Source organism: Heliangelus exortis, chromosome 2 (genome assembly GCF_036169615.1).
Source record: "Heliangelus exortis chromosome 2, bHelExo1.hap1, whole genome shotgun sequence".
NCBI classification, from domain to species: Eukaryota; Metazoa; Chordata; class Aves; order Apodiformes; family Trochilidae; genus Heliangelus; species Heliangelus exortis.
The window spans coordinates 37,536,283-37,548,739 of NC_092423.1; the positions used below are offsets into that span (position 1 = coordinate 37,536,283).

Consider the following 12,457-nt stretch of genomic DNA (forward strand, 5'->3'; position numbering starts at 1 on the left):
TATAAAGCATACTCTATAAATGCAGTAGCTTTGGCATACTGAAAATGGTCAGAAAAATAAAATGCTCAAAGTAAAATACAACTTTCAGCTCTTTAGAAGCTGGAGTCATGGTAGTCATGGTAGAGGTATCAGTGTTTCAAATGTCAACTACTGGTCTCAAGCTTCTGGCTCCTTAGAGTATTTTTGGCACGTAGGAATCAGAAAAAGTAACTGCTTTATCACAGAGGATAAATCCTATACCTTTGAAAAACAAAAGAAAATTAGATCTACTCACTTCTTATTTGCATGTTTTAATGAAAGACATCTGTGGTCTTCTAAAGCTTTTAAAAGCATAAGAGCCTCCTGCTCTTTGCCATACCCCAGTGTGTCTTAAATGAAAGCAGTAGCTGAGGTTGGGGAGGAAGGGGGTTGCTTTGTGGGGGGTTTTTTTTGTTTTTTGGCTGGTTGGTTTGTTTTGTTTTTTTAGGGGGGAGGGGAGGTAGGAGTGGGGGCTTTTTGTTATTTTTCCAGAAGGGATGGACATTAAGAGATTGGAAAACATGTCCTTATTTCTGTTTCTCAACACAAGTATAACAACTGCAGATGTTTTCATTTTTGTGGCCTTTTCATGTGCTGCCAGCCAGTGCCTTGTTAGGGTGGATCTCTGACATGACAGGCAAAAATGTTGTTTGTATAGATGATGCAGTTCTCTGGCATCTTGGGGATCTAACTGGGTGTCTAAACTTCTTTTTAAATTTTGCTTATATTTTTAAAATTTAAAGTAGCTGAATACTACCTGATCTGGTTCCTCACTGTGGTTCTATCTAATAGCAATTGCTTTGTTTACAACATTTTAAACAGCCTTGAGAATATTCTTTTTCTGTTGGATAAGTGTGCCAGCTTAAAGTACAGTGTGTGTGAAGTGATGAAGAATCTGAATTGTGAGAAAGCAAGGGAAACTTTAATGAGTTTTATCAATCAGTTTCACCTGTCACTGTAGTTTTTTGAGGGGTTTTTATGTTGTCTTTTCATTAATTCTTGGAAACATTCATATGTCAGCACACTTGCTAAACTGTTGCAAAAGTCTTCTGGATTCCCATAGGGTGCTTTTTATATTAAATGGAAAAGCTGGCAGCAGTGATACCCATATTGTGCCTTAGGTCTACTTGTCTTTGATTTTGACTCTAGGTGTTTCTAAAGCAAAAAAAAAAAAAAAACATTACATACATTTATGTGATTCTAATAAAGTAAAAATAGAGGAAAAACTTTTTTTAATTTTTAAAGACTTAAAATAGTAAGATTCCTGCATTTTGGGGTGTGAAAGGTGTTTAGCAAAGCAGACTGAAGAAATAGGTGTTGGAGTATTTTGCATCACAACACTGACATTCCCTTACTTTAGCATAGTTCAGATAAGTTCAATGATCAGCCACACAGTTTTGGCATTTCGGATAAAATTAGGTGAAACTAAAGGTAAAGTTTTAGTGCTTTATATAGAAGTATGTCTTGATGCAAGCAACACGTGACCAGCTGGTATGGAGTGGTGGTCTAGTTTTTGTCTTTGAAATTTTCCCTTTCTGTAAAGATTGTTGACTTTTTTTGCAAATAGTGTCTATTTGTATTTATATCTGTATAAAACTGCTTCATAGTTCTCTGCTACTATATATGGGCTATAGAAAGTTATGGTAAACATGAGTTTTGAAAAAAGCCAACATCACTCCAATTACTTGCATTTCAATTTAGAAATAATTTATAATATATTTAAAACTTGAATTTGAAATCTTACTGCTTTTGTTTCAGAGCATTTCCTAATGTGGTGAGATCACTTCTTGAGATGTTTAAGAACTAATGACTTTGGAAAAAATATAATCCTCTTGGCTCTTAAAAGATTAAATGTAACAGAAACAGCAAATGAACTGTCCAGTACACTTCCCAAAAGCAGTCATGCTAAGGGTTCATTCTCACTTCTCTATCAGTTCTTGCTCATATATTTTAGTTCTTTTCCCATGTTTCCACATCTGTCAAAATTAAACTTTGCCATCACCTGCACCTACAAAAACATGGTTGAATTTGACATTATGCAAGTTCACATCTTAAAAGACATTACTAGCTTTTTCTTCCATGTGACACTTATAAAGCATTATTTTTGGTCACTCTGCCAACTTTTTCACTTTTTGCTTAATTACTAGGCTAGCTAAATTTCCTGGTACAGTCTGACTTTTATTTGTCATAGGAGAATGTGTTCTCTCACTACTACTGTCTCCAGAGACTGACATAGCGTGGAGATTGTTCTTATTTTCTAGATCCATCTTTACAGTGATCATTGGCCTTTCAAGGGGTTTTTTGTTTGTTTTTGGGGGGGTTGTTTGTGTTTTGTTTTGTTTTTTTTAAGGGGGGGAGAGTTTGGTTTGGTTGGTTGGGTGGGGTTTTTTTGGTTTAGTTATTTTCCAGCCTTCTTTTACCCATATTCTGCTGGTTTATGCTGGAGATTTCCAGTTTTCTGGGATAGTTTTGTAAATGCTTACAAGATGACTCATCGTGCCTCAGATGACTTCCTTTTCTTTCCCAAGTGTAAGACTTTATTCAGTTTATCTTGAGAACTGTCTTTGCACTGACTGCATTAATAACTCTCTATAAAAGGCACCTTTTGGTGCCTTTATGGAAATTTTCAAGCCCCAAGGGAGGGAGCAGCTCTGCTTTTGGCTGGGGGGAGCCTTGGTCTTCACTCAGCATCTGTCACGCAGGCTCCTTTATCTGTTGTGCAAGGAAGCTGCTTCACCTCACTCTGCTTTATTTGCCCTGTCTACAAATGAAGATAGTAATTAATTTTTTTATTGTTGTGTGAAGGACTATGCAGATAGATATTATGTGGAACATTATACAAGATCTGTGTATTTCTGTGGCACTGGTACACTTACCAATATCTTAAAAGCAAATTTAGCCTATTTATACCTGTTGCCCTGGCACATGGGTGATCACTTTGCAGTTGTGGGACATAACATTTGTTTGTAAAATTTTGAAATAATACAGACTAAAATGAAGTGGTAGAGGACACAGATGTCAGTCTTTCATGGGGCAAGCAGTTACTTTGTCTTGCTACATCTAAGGCAAGCACTGTGATGTTTCATTCCTGCTTATGAAAGCCAGGAGCTTAAGACCTACACTACAATATTAGTATAAGCACTGGTTTTAGAAAACTTTTAACAGAAGTTAGTAGTCTGTTTAATCTTTGTATTGGCCTGTAATTTTTTTATAATGAACTGGGATACTCTGTTTCAGAAGGAACATAAGTATGAGTATTGAAGACTATTCAAAGCCAAACAAGAAACAGTCTTTTAAAAAGGAGGGGGGGCAGAGGGAGAACAAAAAACAAAACTAAAAAAACCTAAAGGGTCACTGGTGACTGCTTGTTTTTCTTCTTTGAACTTTTATCGAATCATGAGAGTGGAAGAAATTACATTGAATATGGCCAGCTCGAATAAACTTATTCTGTGTGTCATTTTACCTTCATGCAATCTCTATCAAGTGTAGATGTTAAACTGTGTGCATTTGAGTATCGGTTCTCAGCCACCTCTTCTGCCTTAGCTGCCTGAAATGTAGTCTTCATCCAAGTGTAGCAAGCTCTGGCTCTTGCTTCTGAATCCTCTCAAAATGTATCTCTTCTGCAGACTGTCACTGTTAACTCTGAGCTGTTTAAGTGCTGTGATACCTTACTAACAATGAAACCATCTGCTGCGGTGCACTTCTGTCCGGCCCTATCGCATGGTCAGCTGGTGCGTTTTGTGCTTGAATTATCTGTGTGTTTCCTTGGATTGTATGAACCCTCCTTTGGGCAGGGGCTGTTGTCTTACTCTGTTCCAGGCGTCAAGCACAAGGTCTGTCCTGAGCAAATAGTAGATCAGCTGCCAGATTATTGCCTGCTTGCTGTTTCCTTAATTTCTAGCTACAATTGTTTTCTATTCTGTGCCTCCTTGTTTAAAACTTCTGTGCAATTGTACAACCCGATAACTACTCCTGAGCTCTAACCTAAAACTTGACCTGGATCTCCTTCTGCAATAAAGATGATTCCTTAGCAGCTGAAATGCTGGTGGAATGGGTATTGCCTCATTTTCCATGCCTCCCTAAGGTCACTGTGCAGTTTGCTTTAGAGCCATTTATTACACAAAGTTCCATGTGTGCTTTTTACCTGAATGTTATAACCTTTAAGTTGGGGAATGGGGAAGTGCTCAGCTTCCAAGTCCCAAATGTGCCAGAATGTGAGTCCAACTATTCAGCTCATTTTGAGCAGATCTGTCACAGGCAGTGAGATGCTGCAAGCGTGCTACAAGGTGATCCTGGCCATCTGCTTCTGTGTGGAGCTGAGTAAAGAGGAACTCACGTTGGTCTTGGCACAGGATTAGTTGTCACCTGTGGTTGTACTTCCGTGGCTGCTGTGCTTCTAGGGCTGCTGTTGTCACCACCACTTGCAGTGCCTCAGTATTGTGTTGTAGATACAGCCTCAGACCTGTGCCAAAACTTGTCCTCAGATGCCTTGATGAATGATTATGCCTAAAGCCTGAGACAGGGGCAATGCACACATCCCCACTGAGAAGGATTTAAAACATTTTTCTTGAAATTTAATGAGTAGAGGCAAGTACATAATGAAGGGGAAGCTGCAAAAAGAGAAATGTTGGAAGATTATTAGAGCCACAGTTACCCAGAAAAGATTTCACAGCTACTGTGATGACCTGACTGCAAACCCTTCCACATCCCAAGACCTCCTGCATTTGGGTGTTGTCACAGTAGCATTGCCTGGCAGAAGGAGTTCGGCCAAAGGAGCCACCAAGAGGTGTAGTTTCTCTCTGCAAGTCCTAGCTTACTAGGACTCATTTCCTCAAAATTCTGTAGATTTCTTAATTGGTATCCCTCAAATAAAAGGCATTGCCTTTCTAGTTTATATTACTGTATAGTATATGGGTTGATGAAAACTGTATATTCTGCCTTTTTAATTAACTGCCACTGCTCATTTAGCCAGATTGTTACCAAGATAGGACAGCTTTATTAAAGCAACTGTCTGAGATGAGCAGCTTTCTGGAAGCCTCTGGATAAAGAAATAATTACCATGTTGAGCTGTCATTGCTGCAGTGGCTCTCTAGTTAATGCCTTCAGCCATTCACTGTTGGCTGCCATTAGTTCTCTCCTCAGCCAGGTGTCTTCCTCACCACTATCAAACCCAGGCTTTTCTCTCTGGCCTGGAGTGTCTGACTCTGCTTAACAACACAATTACATCTCTGTCCCAAAGCCCACTAACTTCCCAGTTGTTCTTGTAACCCAAAGTGAAAAAAATACTAATGGACAACATATTTCATTTTATTCTGGGTTTTGTGGTTTGTTTTGTTTTTTTTTTTAAGCAGTGCAGAACTAAGCAATGTAAGACATTTTTGCAGGTGAAAGATGACGTGGAAAAATTGTGACATTGTCTTTATTTTAAATAAAGGTTATATTTTTTCTTGACTTTCCAGGTTACACACCAGCTTTGGCCTGTGCACCCAATAAGGATGTGGCTGATTGCCTTGCTCTCATTCTGGCCACGATGATGCCTGTTTCATCCAGCAGCACATTACCTTCCCTTACATTCAATGCCATTAATCATTACACCAACACCTCAAAAACTGTCACCTTTGATTCCTTGCCAATCATGAGGAGTGACCATAGTTCTTACTGTACTTTCAACAATATTGGCAGGGAAGATGGCTACCCCTATACAGAAGAAGATGAACTCAATGACTCAGATTCTGAGACCTATTAGAAACTACATTTAGTAGGTCTGAAGAGTGAACCCTCACACTGGAAGGTCAGACTTGTGCTTTTGAAAAGAAGCTATCAGTGTTTGAATGCAAAAAGAGGACAGACCTTTGAGAAGATGTTTTCTATTGTGGCTGCACATTAAAAAAAAATAAATCTCTGAGACTCTAGGAAGATTTTTAAGAGCATATTTTGCAGAAGAAGCATAAATTCTTGAATAAGTTCTTGGAATCCGTGGCAAAAAATAAAATAAAATAAAATAAAGAATGTCAAAACTGTTTTATTTAACTATATTCTACTATTCTGTTTCTCGTGCCAGGAGTAATTTCTGCAGACTGGGCACCCTACTTGATGTAAATGAACAACACTATTGTACAACACAAAGGATGCCAGACTTAAATATTATCAATAAAACTAAAACCATTTTGAAGGCAATAAATGAGTTTGGTACAGTAGGCATTGTTTGTGCTGCAAATTGCCAAAGGACCAAATAACTTAAAGATTTTTTTTTTTTTTTTCTTAATTAAATATGTTTTTGTGAAAACTGGAATAGGTTATTTGAGAAGTTGTTTTAACCAAACCTTAATTACTTCTGGAAAAGAAGCTTAGAGTCAGTTTTAAATGTTGATTTTTTTTTTTTATTATTATTTTATTTTTTATTTTGTCATCTGAAAGCCTTTTGACACTATTAAATGTACCATGAAAGAAAGCCAATGTACTTTTATTTTTTTTCTTTTAGGATAAATGAAAATTAACTTGTCATAATTTTATAATACTAAAATTAAACCAGCTAACCAGGTGAAGTCAGGGTGAGAAATGTACAGTGTAATAAACTAGGGAAGAGGGTGGGAGATGTGGGAGGGAAGTGGTAATTGTTGCACAGTTTTAGATTTTTTTTTTAACATCTGGGTTTTGGACTGAGATTTTCTTTAATTTAAAAATACATCAGTAGCTTGGAAATTACAAAACTGCATAAAAGATGAAATGTCTTGATAACCCTGTTGTGACTGAGAGTTCTTTTCAATTTGTCCACTTTCTTAACATCATAAATTGGTATGCAAAATTAAAATTGTATACCCCTAACAACTTTTTTTTTTTTTTTTTTTTTTTTTTTTTTTTAACCCTGGAGTTAGAAGGGGGAGGGAGGTGAATTTAAAAGTATATTTCCCTATTAGAAAAAGTACAGTGTCTGGTCTGTGGGAAGAGCTGTGTATCTTTGTTGTGCTCCATTTAGAAAATAAACAGCAGAAACAGGTCCCTGAAATGTAGTTCAGATTTGCCCTAGGTTTTTTATTTTTTTTTTAATTTATAACAGACTACTATAATTTTTTTTAATTGTCTGAAGAATGAAAAACTGACATAAGCAAGCTGAAGTTTTGCCTGTTAAATATGAATACTTAACTTCATTTGGCTCTGCTCTAAATATAACTGTTACTTTTCAAGTGAATTTGTTTATGCACATGCAAGGAATCCTTGCATGTCCTGGTAAAGTACAAATAAATTACTACAAACTGATTTCAATTTCCTTTTTATCCTTTTTGTATTGTGAAACTGGAAATCTTTATGATATTGTAAATTATCAGCTGGTTTTCTGAACATAGTGTGGAAACACGGGACAATATTTTGATCTATTTGATAATTTTGTGGGGTTTTTGAAAAATTAATAAGCATGTACATAGAAATAGTGACTGCTTGAATACTGTATTTACCTGCACTCTTTCAGTACTTCAAGATTCCTGTATATTTTACGGAGTATAATAAAACCCAAATGTGAGTTCTACTAATGAATAATTTATTTGTATCTACCAAGCAGTAATTACAAAGTCTCTTCTATTGAAGTGTTTGAATTTATTAAATCTACTTCACAAAGGCGTGGTCAGCATTTTAGTTCTAAAGTCAAGGTGAGCTATTTAATTTCATTTCAAATGTTAAATTACTTCATTATTCCTTTAGGCTTCCTTTTAAATATTACCTTCTTAACCATTTGTGCCAGTGTTCATTGTTTATATATGCGCAATATATTTGTCTGTGAGCAGAGTTAGACGACTTAAGTAATGTGGTGATTTCTGCATTTATTTTCTTCTGAATCTTTCGAGGTGTAGGGCTGTGTGGGAGTGATGGATGTGCCTCAGCTGAGCCTGCAGGCAGCACTTGGGATCCACATTGGGTTGTCTTTGAGATTCACTGCATCTATTTAAATGTAAGGGCTGAAGCAGCACAGACACGTTTTTCTTCACACACATGGAAAATCTGAATCAGAACTGCCACGTAGCATGGCTGTTATTTAAAAGGTAGTAACTGCATAATTCTTTTAAAGAAACTGTCCCATTTCTGTTGCCTCAGAGGAACTGTGAGAAGATTATATTCATAGGGCTTTATTTGTGCTAACTTCTGTTTGACTTCAAGCTGACCTGTTACCTCAGTGTGCTGCCTGTAGCCACAGGGCAGTTTGGAGGAGGGGATACTCCTGTCTTTGAAAAGTTAGCAGGGCAATTAGAAACGGAGAAATACTTGTATCCATATCCAATGTGTGTTAGGGGAGGGCAGGGGGGAGAGACAGAGAAAAAAAAAGAGCTCAGAAAGTGTTGCTTTGAAAGTTAGATTTGGATATGGAATACAGGCAAAAGCAGCAAATGGTGCTGTTGAACATCTTTGTTTCTTTATGGCAGTCAGAAACCATGCCTCATTTCATTACTTCCTGTTTCTCTTGAGGAAGAAAACTTTTTTTGCTGCAGTTCATTGCATTATTTCTAAGCTTTGTGTACTTTTCACAGCCAAAGATCTTTTTTATTACAAGTTGTTAATTACATTCAAGAATTCAGTGTTATGTGATTTGTCTGTCTCAATCTCATCCTTGGAATTTATTCAGTGAGCATGTAGATTGCAACTTGCACATATTTGGTTGTTCCTGTTTAAAACAAATAATTTTGGACTATCACTAGTATTTGGTCTTGTTCCCAAACTGGAACGTGATGTGCTTAAAGGATGTGCTGCTGTGGTCAGAGATCACTTTCTTAATGAGAGGTCAAAGAACAGAAGGTTCCTTGTTTCTGTAAAACAATTAACTATGCCTATGGCTGGTGGGTTTTTTTTCTAAATTAAAAAAAACAAAAAAAAGTTCATACCTCAGTGGAGGCTTGTTAATTTCCATAAAATTATATTGGAACCTCAGTATTTCTAAAAAATTCTCCTATTTTAGCACAGATGAATAGGGCACCATTACTGTCAAAACCTTCATCCAAACAATTTCTTGGATTTTCACCAGGAGGGAAGCAGGGAGCCTTGGCTGGACCACTGAAGCAGTGTATTAGAATAAAACAATCCTAGGGGTGGGGGAGGAAATTTAATGGACTTTCAGGAATGAGAACAACTGGCTTTGCTCAGCTTTCTGGGTACTCTGACTTCTGGGATGTTTATGGGGTTTTAAGTTCTCAGGCTAAACGTCCTACATGAAAAAATGCCATGTTAGTATTAACCTCTCAGGCTGAGCTGTTACTTTTGCAGTGCAGTAGCATAAATGCTTGATACTGTTAAGAATCAGTCTGTCTTCCCCCAAAAAAATTTTTATTGCAAGTTCTTAAAAAATCTTGACTTCTCTGTGTCTCCTGCTTTGTATTGCTTCCTTTTACTCTTGCTTGCCTGCCCCTACGTATCTCAAAAATAATATCAATTTATTTGCAACAATCAGAGCTAGAAATGCACACTTCAAATTCTATCTTGATTGTGTTTTGTTGTTGTGGTTTGTTTGGTTTTTTTTTTGTCTGGTCATGTATTTTCTGTGCCTGTGTTCATAGGAGAGGCTCCAACCCTCTCATCATCACCATGGGGCCCTCCTCTGGACTTGTTCCAACAGGGCCATGTTCTTATGCTGGGAACCCCAAGTGGGGTCTCACAAGAGTGAAGTACAAGGGAAGAATCACCTCCCCTGACCTGCTGATCACATTTCCTTTGACACAATTCAGGATACTGTTGGCTTTGTGGGCTGCAAGAGCACATTGCTGGGTCATGTTGAGCTTTTCATCAACCAACACCCCCCAAGTCCTTCTCCTCGAAGCTGCTCTCAGTCCATTCCCTGCCAGCCTGAATTTGTGCTTAGGATTGTCCTGATCCAGGTGCAGGACCTTGTACTTGGCCTTGCTGGACTTTGCTGTTTGCATGGACCCACCTCTCAAGCCTCTCTGCTGTGGGTATCACCAACTGTTGTCTCCTAACTTTTGACCTGCCTTGCCTGCACGTGCTCTCAGTGGAGAGATGAAAGACAGGACAGTGAATCTCTGATGTACTTCCATTGCCCTTAACCATTAAAAAACTTAAGACTGAGTAGTAACTCACTCCAGCCTGTTAATAGTTGGAAGTTTTTCAGGAATTACATTTGTCACCACTTCTTGGTGTTGATATTTTTTAGCCTACATTGATAGAGGAGGAGGGAGTGGTTATTTCTAGCTGCTGAATCTGCGTGTGTGTCAGTAGTGGTGAGGTCCTCTTTCTATAACTGTCCTGAAAATGTAATTTTCTTCACTTAGCCCTGGTTTTTTTGCTGTATGTCTGAAGCAGCCAAACAGTGCTGTCGTTTTTCACTGGTCCTCAGATCTATGATGCTGGGGTGTTCATTAAATGTTGTCAGATGCTGCAAGACAGGTCCCAGCCTGGAGAAGTCTGTGCTGTGCTTCATGATGAGGGGCTCTTTACTTTGTGTTGATTGCAGGAGGCTTTCAGGAGGCTCTGTCACTTCAGTCTGGTTCATTTCACCTGTACAGATCTGCCTAAGTGAGCCTACACCACCTGTGTTGTGAAGATGGCAGATCTGAAGAGATTGTTCTAGTTGGTTACCTGTTCCTTAACCTGTTCATGTGCATCTCCGTAACTTAACTCCAATGTCCCATAGGCCAAATGATCCTTTGGTGTGCTTTCTGGTGGTTTCTGTCACTTTAATCAGAGTATTCCTGCATCCCCCCTGGAAAACTCACTGGTTATGTGACTCCCAGATCCCTATTAAACCCCCAGGATTTAACTTGTGTGCTGTTACTCTTGCCTGCAGTTTCTGTGGTTGTGTTCCCTTTTATCATCCCCTGCTATCTCTGTCTCAAGATGTTCTTTTGGTCTTGGTAGAAATTTCCAAGTCCTAATGACATTTAAGTCAGTAAACTAAGTGACTGAAAGCTGCTCTAGTCTCTATCTGTACTTCTCATGTGTCAACAGATCTTTGGGTTCTGATTTGATTTTGGTGGCACTCGCAGACAAAACTAGTTTGGGAATCTTTAATAAAACTGTTGATAACCATTGAAGAGGTACTATATGATGGGCTGCTGTATGTGAGTCTGCCTGTCTGAACATCAGCCTTGCTGGAGGCTTCTCACACCTCACTGAATGAATGATGGGGAGCTGCAGTCAGGCTAACGGGGTGTTTGGGAGCAGTGCAGTGTTCCGCAGGGCAGTGCTGGGATTGCTGCTCCGGCACAGGCTTCCAAATCCCGCCCATGGGTCGTGGTGAGCACTGCAGGTGACTGCCTGGTCAGCCCATTTAAGAATGGATACATCTGTTGTCCCTCAAAGATCAGGATGGTGGGAGGAAGTCATTTATTGGTAAGTTTCCATCATGTCTAGTACTGTCCTACTTTCTCCAGTGTCCCTCTGCTAACATTTTTTTTTTTTTTTTTTCTTTGGGTGAAGAGAACAAAGCGTGACAACACGCCCTATTACTTATGCCTGCTCTTCTCAGGGAGGGGACAGAGCAATGTGCCCCATGCAAAAAAAGTAAGTCAGCAAGTCTTGTTTTCTAATAGTTTTTGACATACCCAAAGTTAGAACACCTCTGTGGAACACACTTTCCAAGTATCTCACAGATACATTTTTCCTTAAGTGTAGCAAATACATGTAACACTATTAACTTGTTCAGCCTAATTTATTGTGATAATGATGGTCTGCTTTGGAACTAAATCTGAACCAGTATTTAGTGCAAGAGGATTTATGATTTTCAGCATACAAACTGTAGTGGGGAAGCTTGTCTTGAAAGCTGCATTTCTCCAGACATTGATAGTTCCTTTCTTTTAGCCTTGGTTGTATGGTACTAGGACCAGGAGCACAAATAAGCCTCACAAATGTTTTTCTCTTCTGTCCTGTATGTTCTGGAATTTGTGCAGTGTTCAGCAAAAATATTGCTACAGGTGCCAAATAATGAATGATATTTAATAACCCTGCAGTGTTATGGCCTACTTTTACACCAGCAAATGTCTATAGAGATACAGACATTCCCCTCTCCACATTTCTGTCCAATATGCTACAAGATAAAAATAAACCTGTTGTATTGCTGTATGAAAGCTGAGTAAGACTGGGTCCTGACTTAGAGTAGTATAGCTCAGAGAAGGAAGGTTTGAAAGACCGCAGGATCATAAATATTTATATACTTTGTCCAAATATTGAAGGAATCTTGAGGTAGAAATCCAGCAATTTTTTAGTTTCTTTGCTTTCTGAAACTGGCAAATGAGTTCATTCAAAGCAGGTGCTTATTGAGTACCTTTCTGTAGGCAGATGGCTTACCTCTAGCTGCCATAGTGGTTTGAGTTTGAACACAGAACAGATTCAGATCACTGAAATGGGGATTCACAACTCTCCCATTAGTGCTCTATTCCCCACTGCTCCTCTTCAGCATTAAAATGCCACCAACAGACCAAGCAACTGGAATTCCAGTGAGGAGTGA

The 12,457-nt window shown here is 38.5% G+C and overlaps 1 protein-coding gene across 2 annotated transcripts in view; it reads left to right on the forward strand.

Moving 5' to 3' along the window:
- Positions 1–6,738, forward strand: part of ANKRD28 (ankyrin repeat domain 28) — a 118,740-nt gene extending 112,002 nt beyond the window's left edge. For both annotated transcript variants that reach the window (XM_071735563.1, XM_071735562.1), the window contains exon 28: positions 5,478–6,738. In XM_071735563.1, the coding sequence (XP_071591664.1) occupies positions 5,478–5,764 (287 nt within the window). In that variant the 3' untranslated portion in view covers positions 5,765–6,738. The remainder of the gene's footprint in view (positions 1–5,477) is intronic.
- The last annotated feature ends 5,719 nt before the right edge of the window (positions 6,739–12,457 follow it).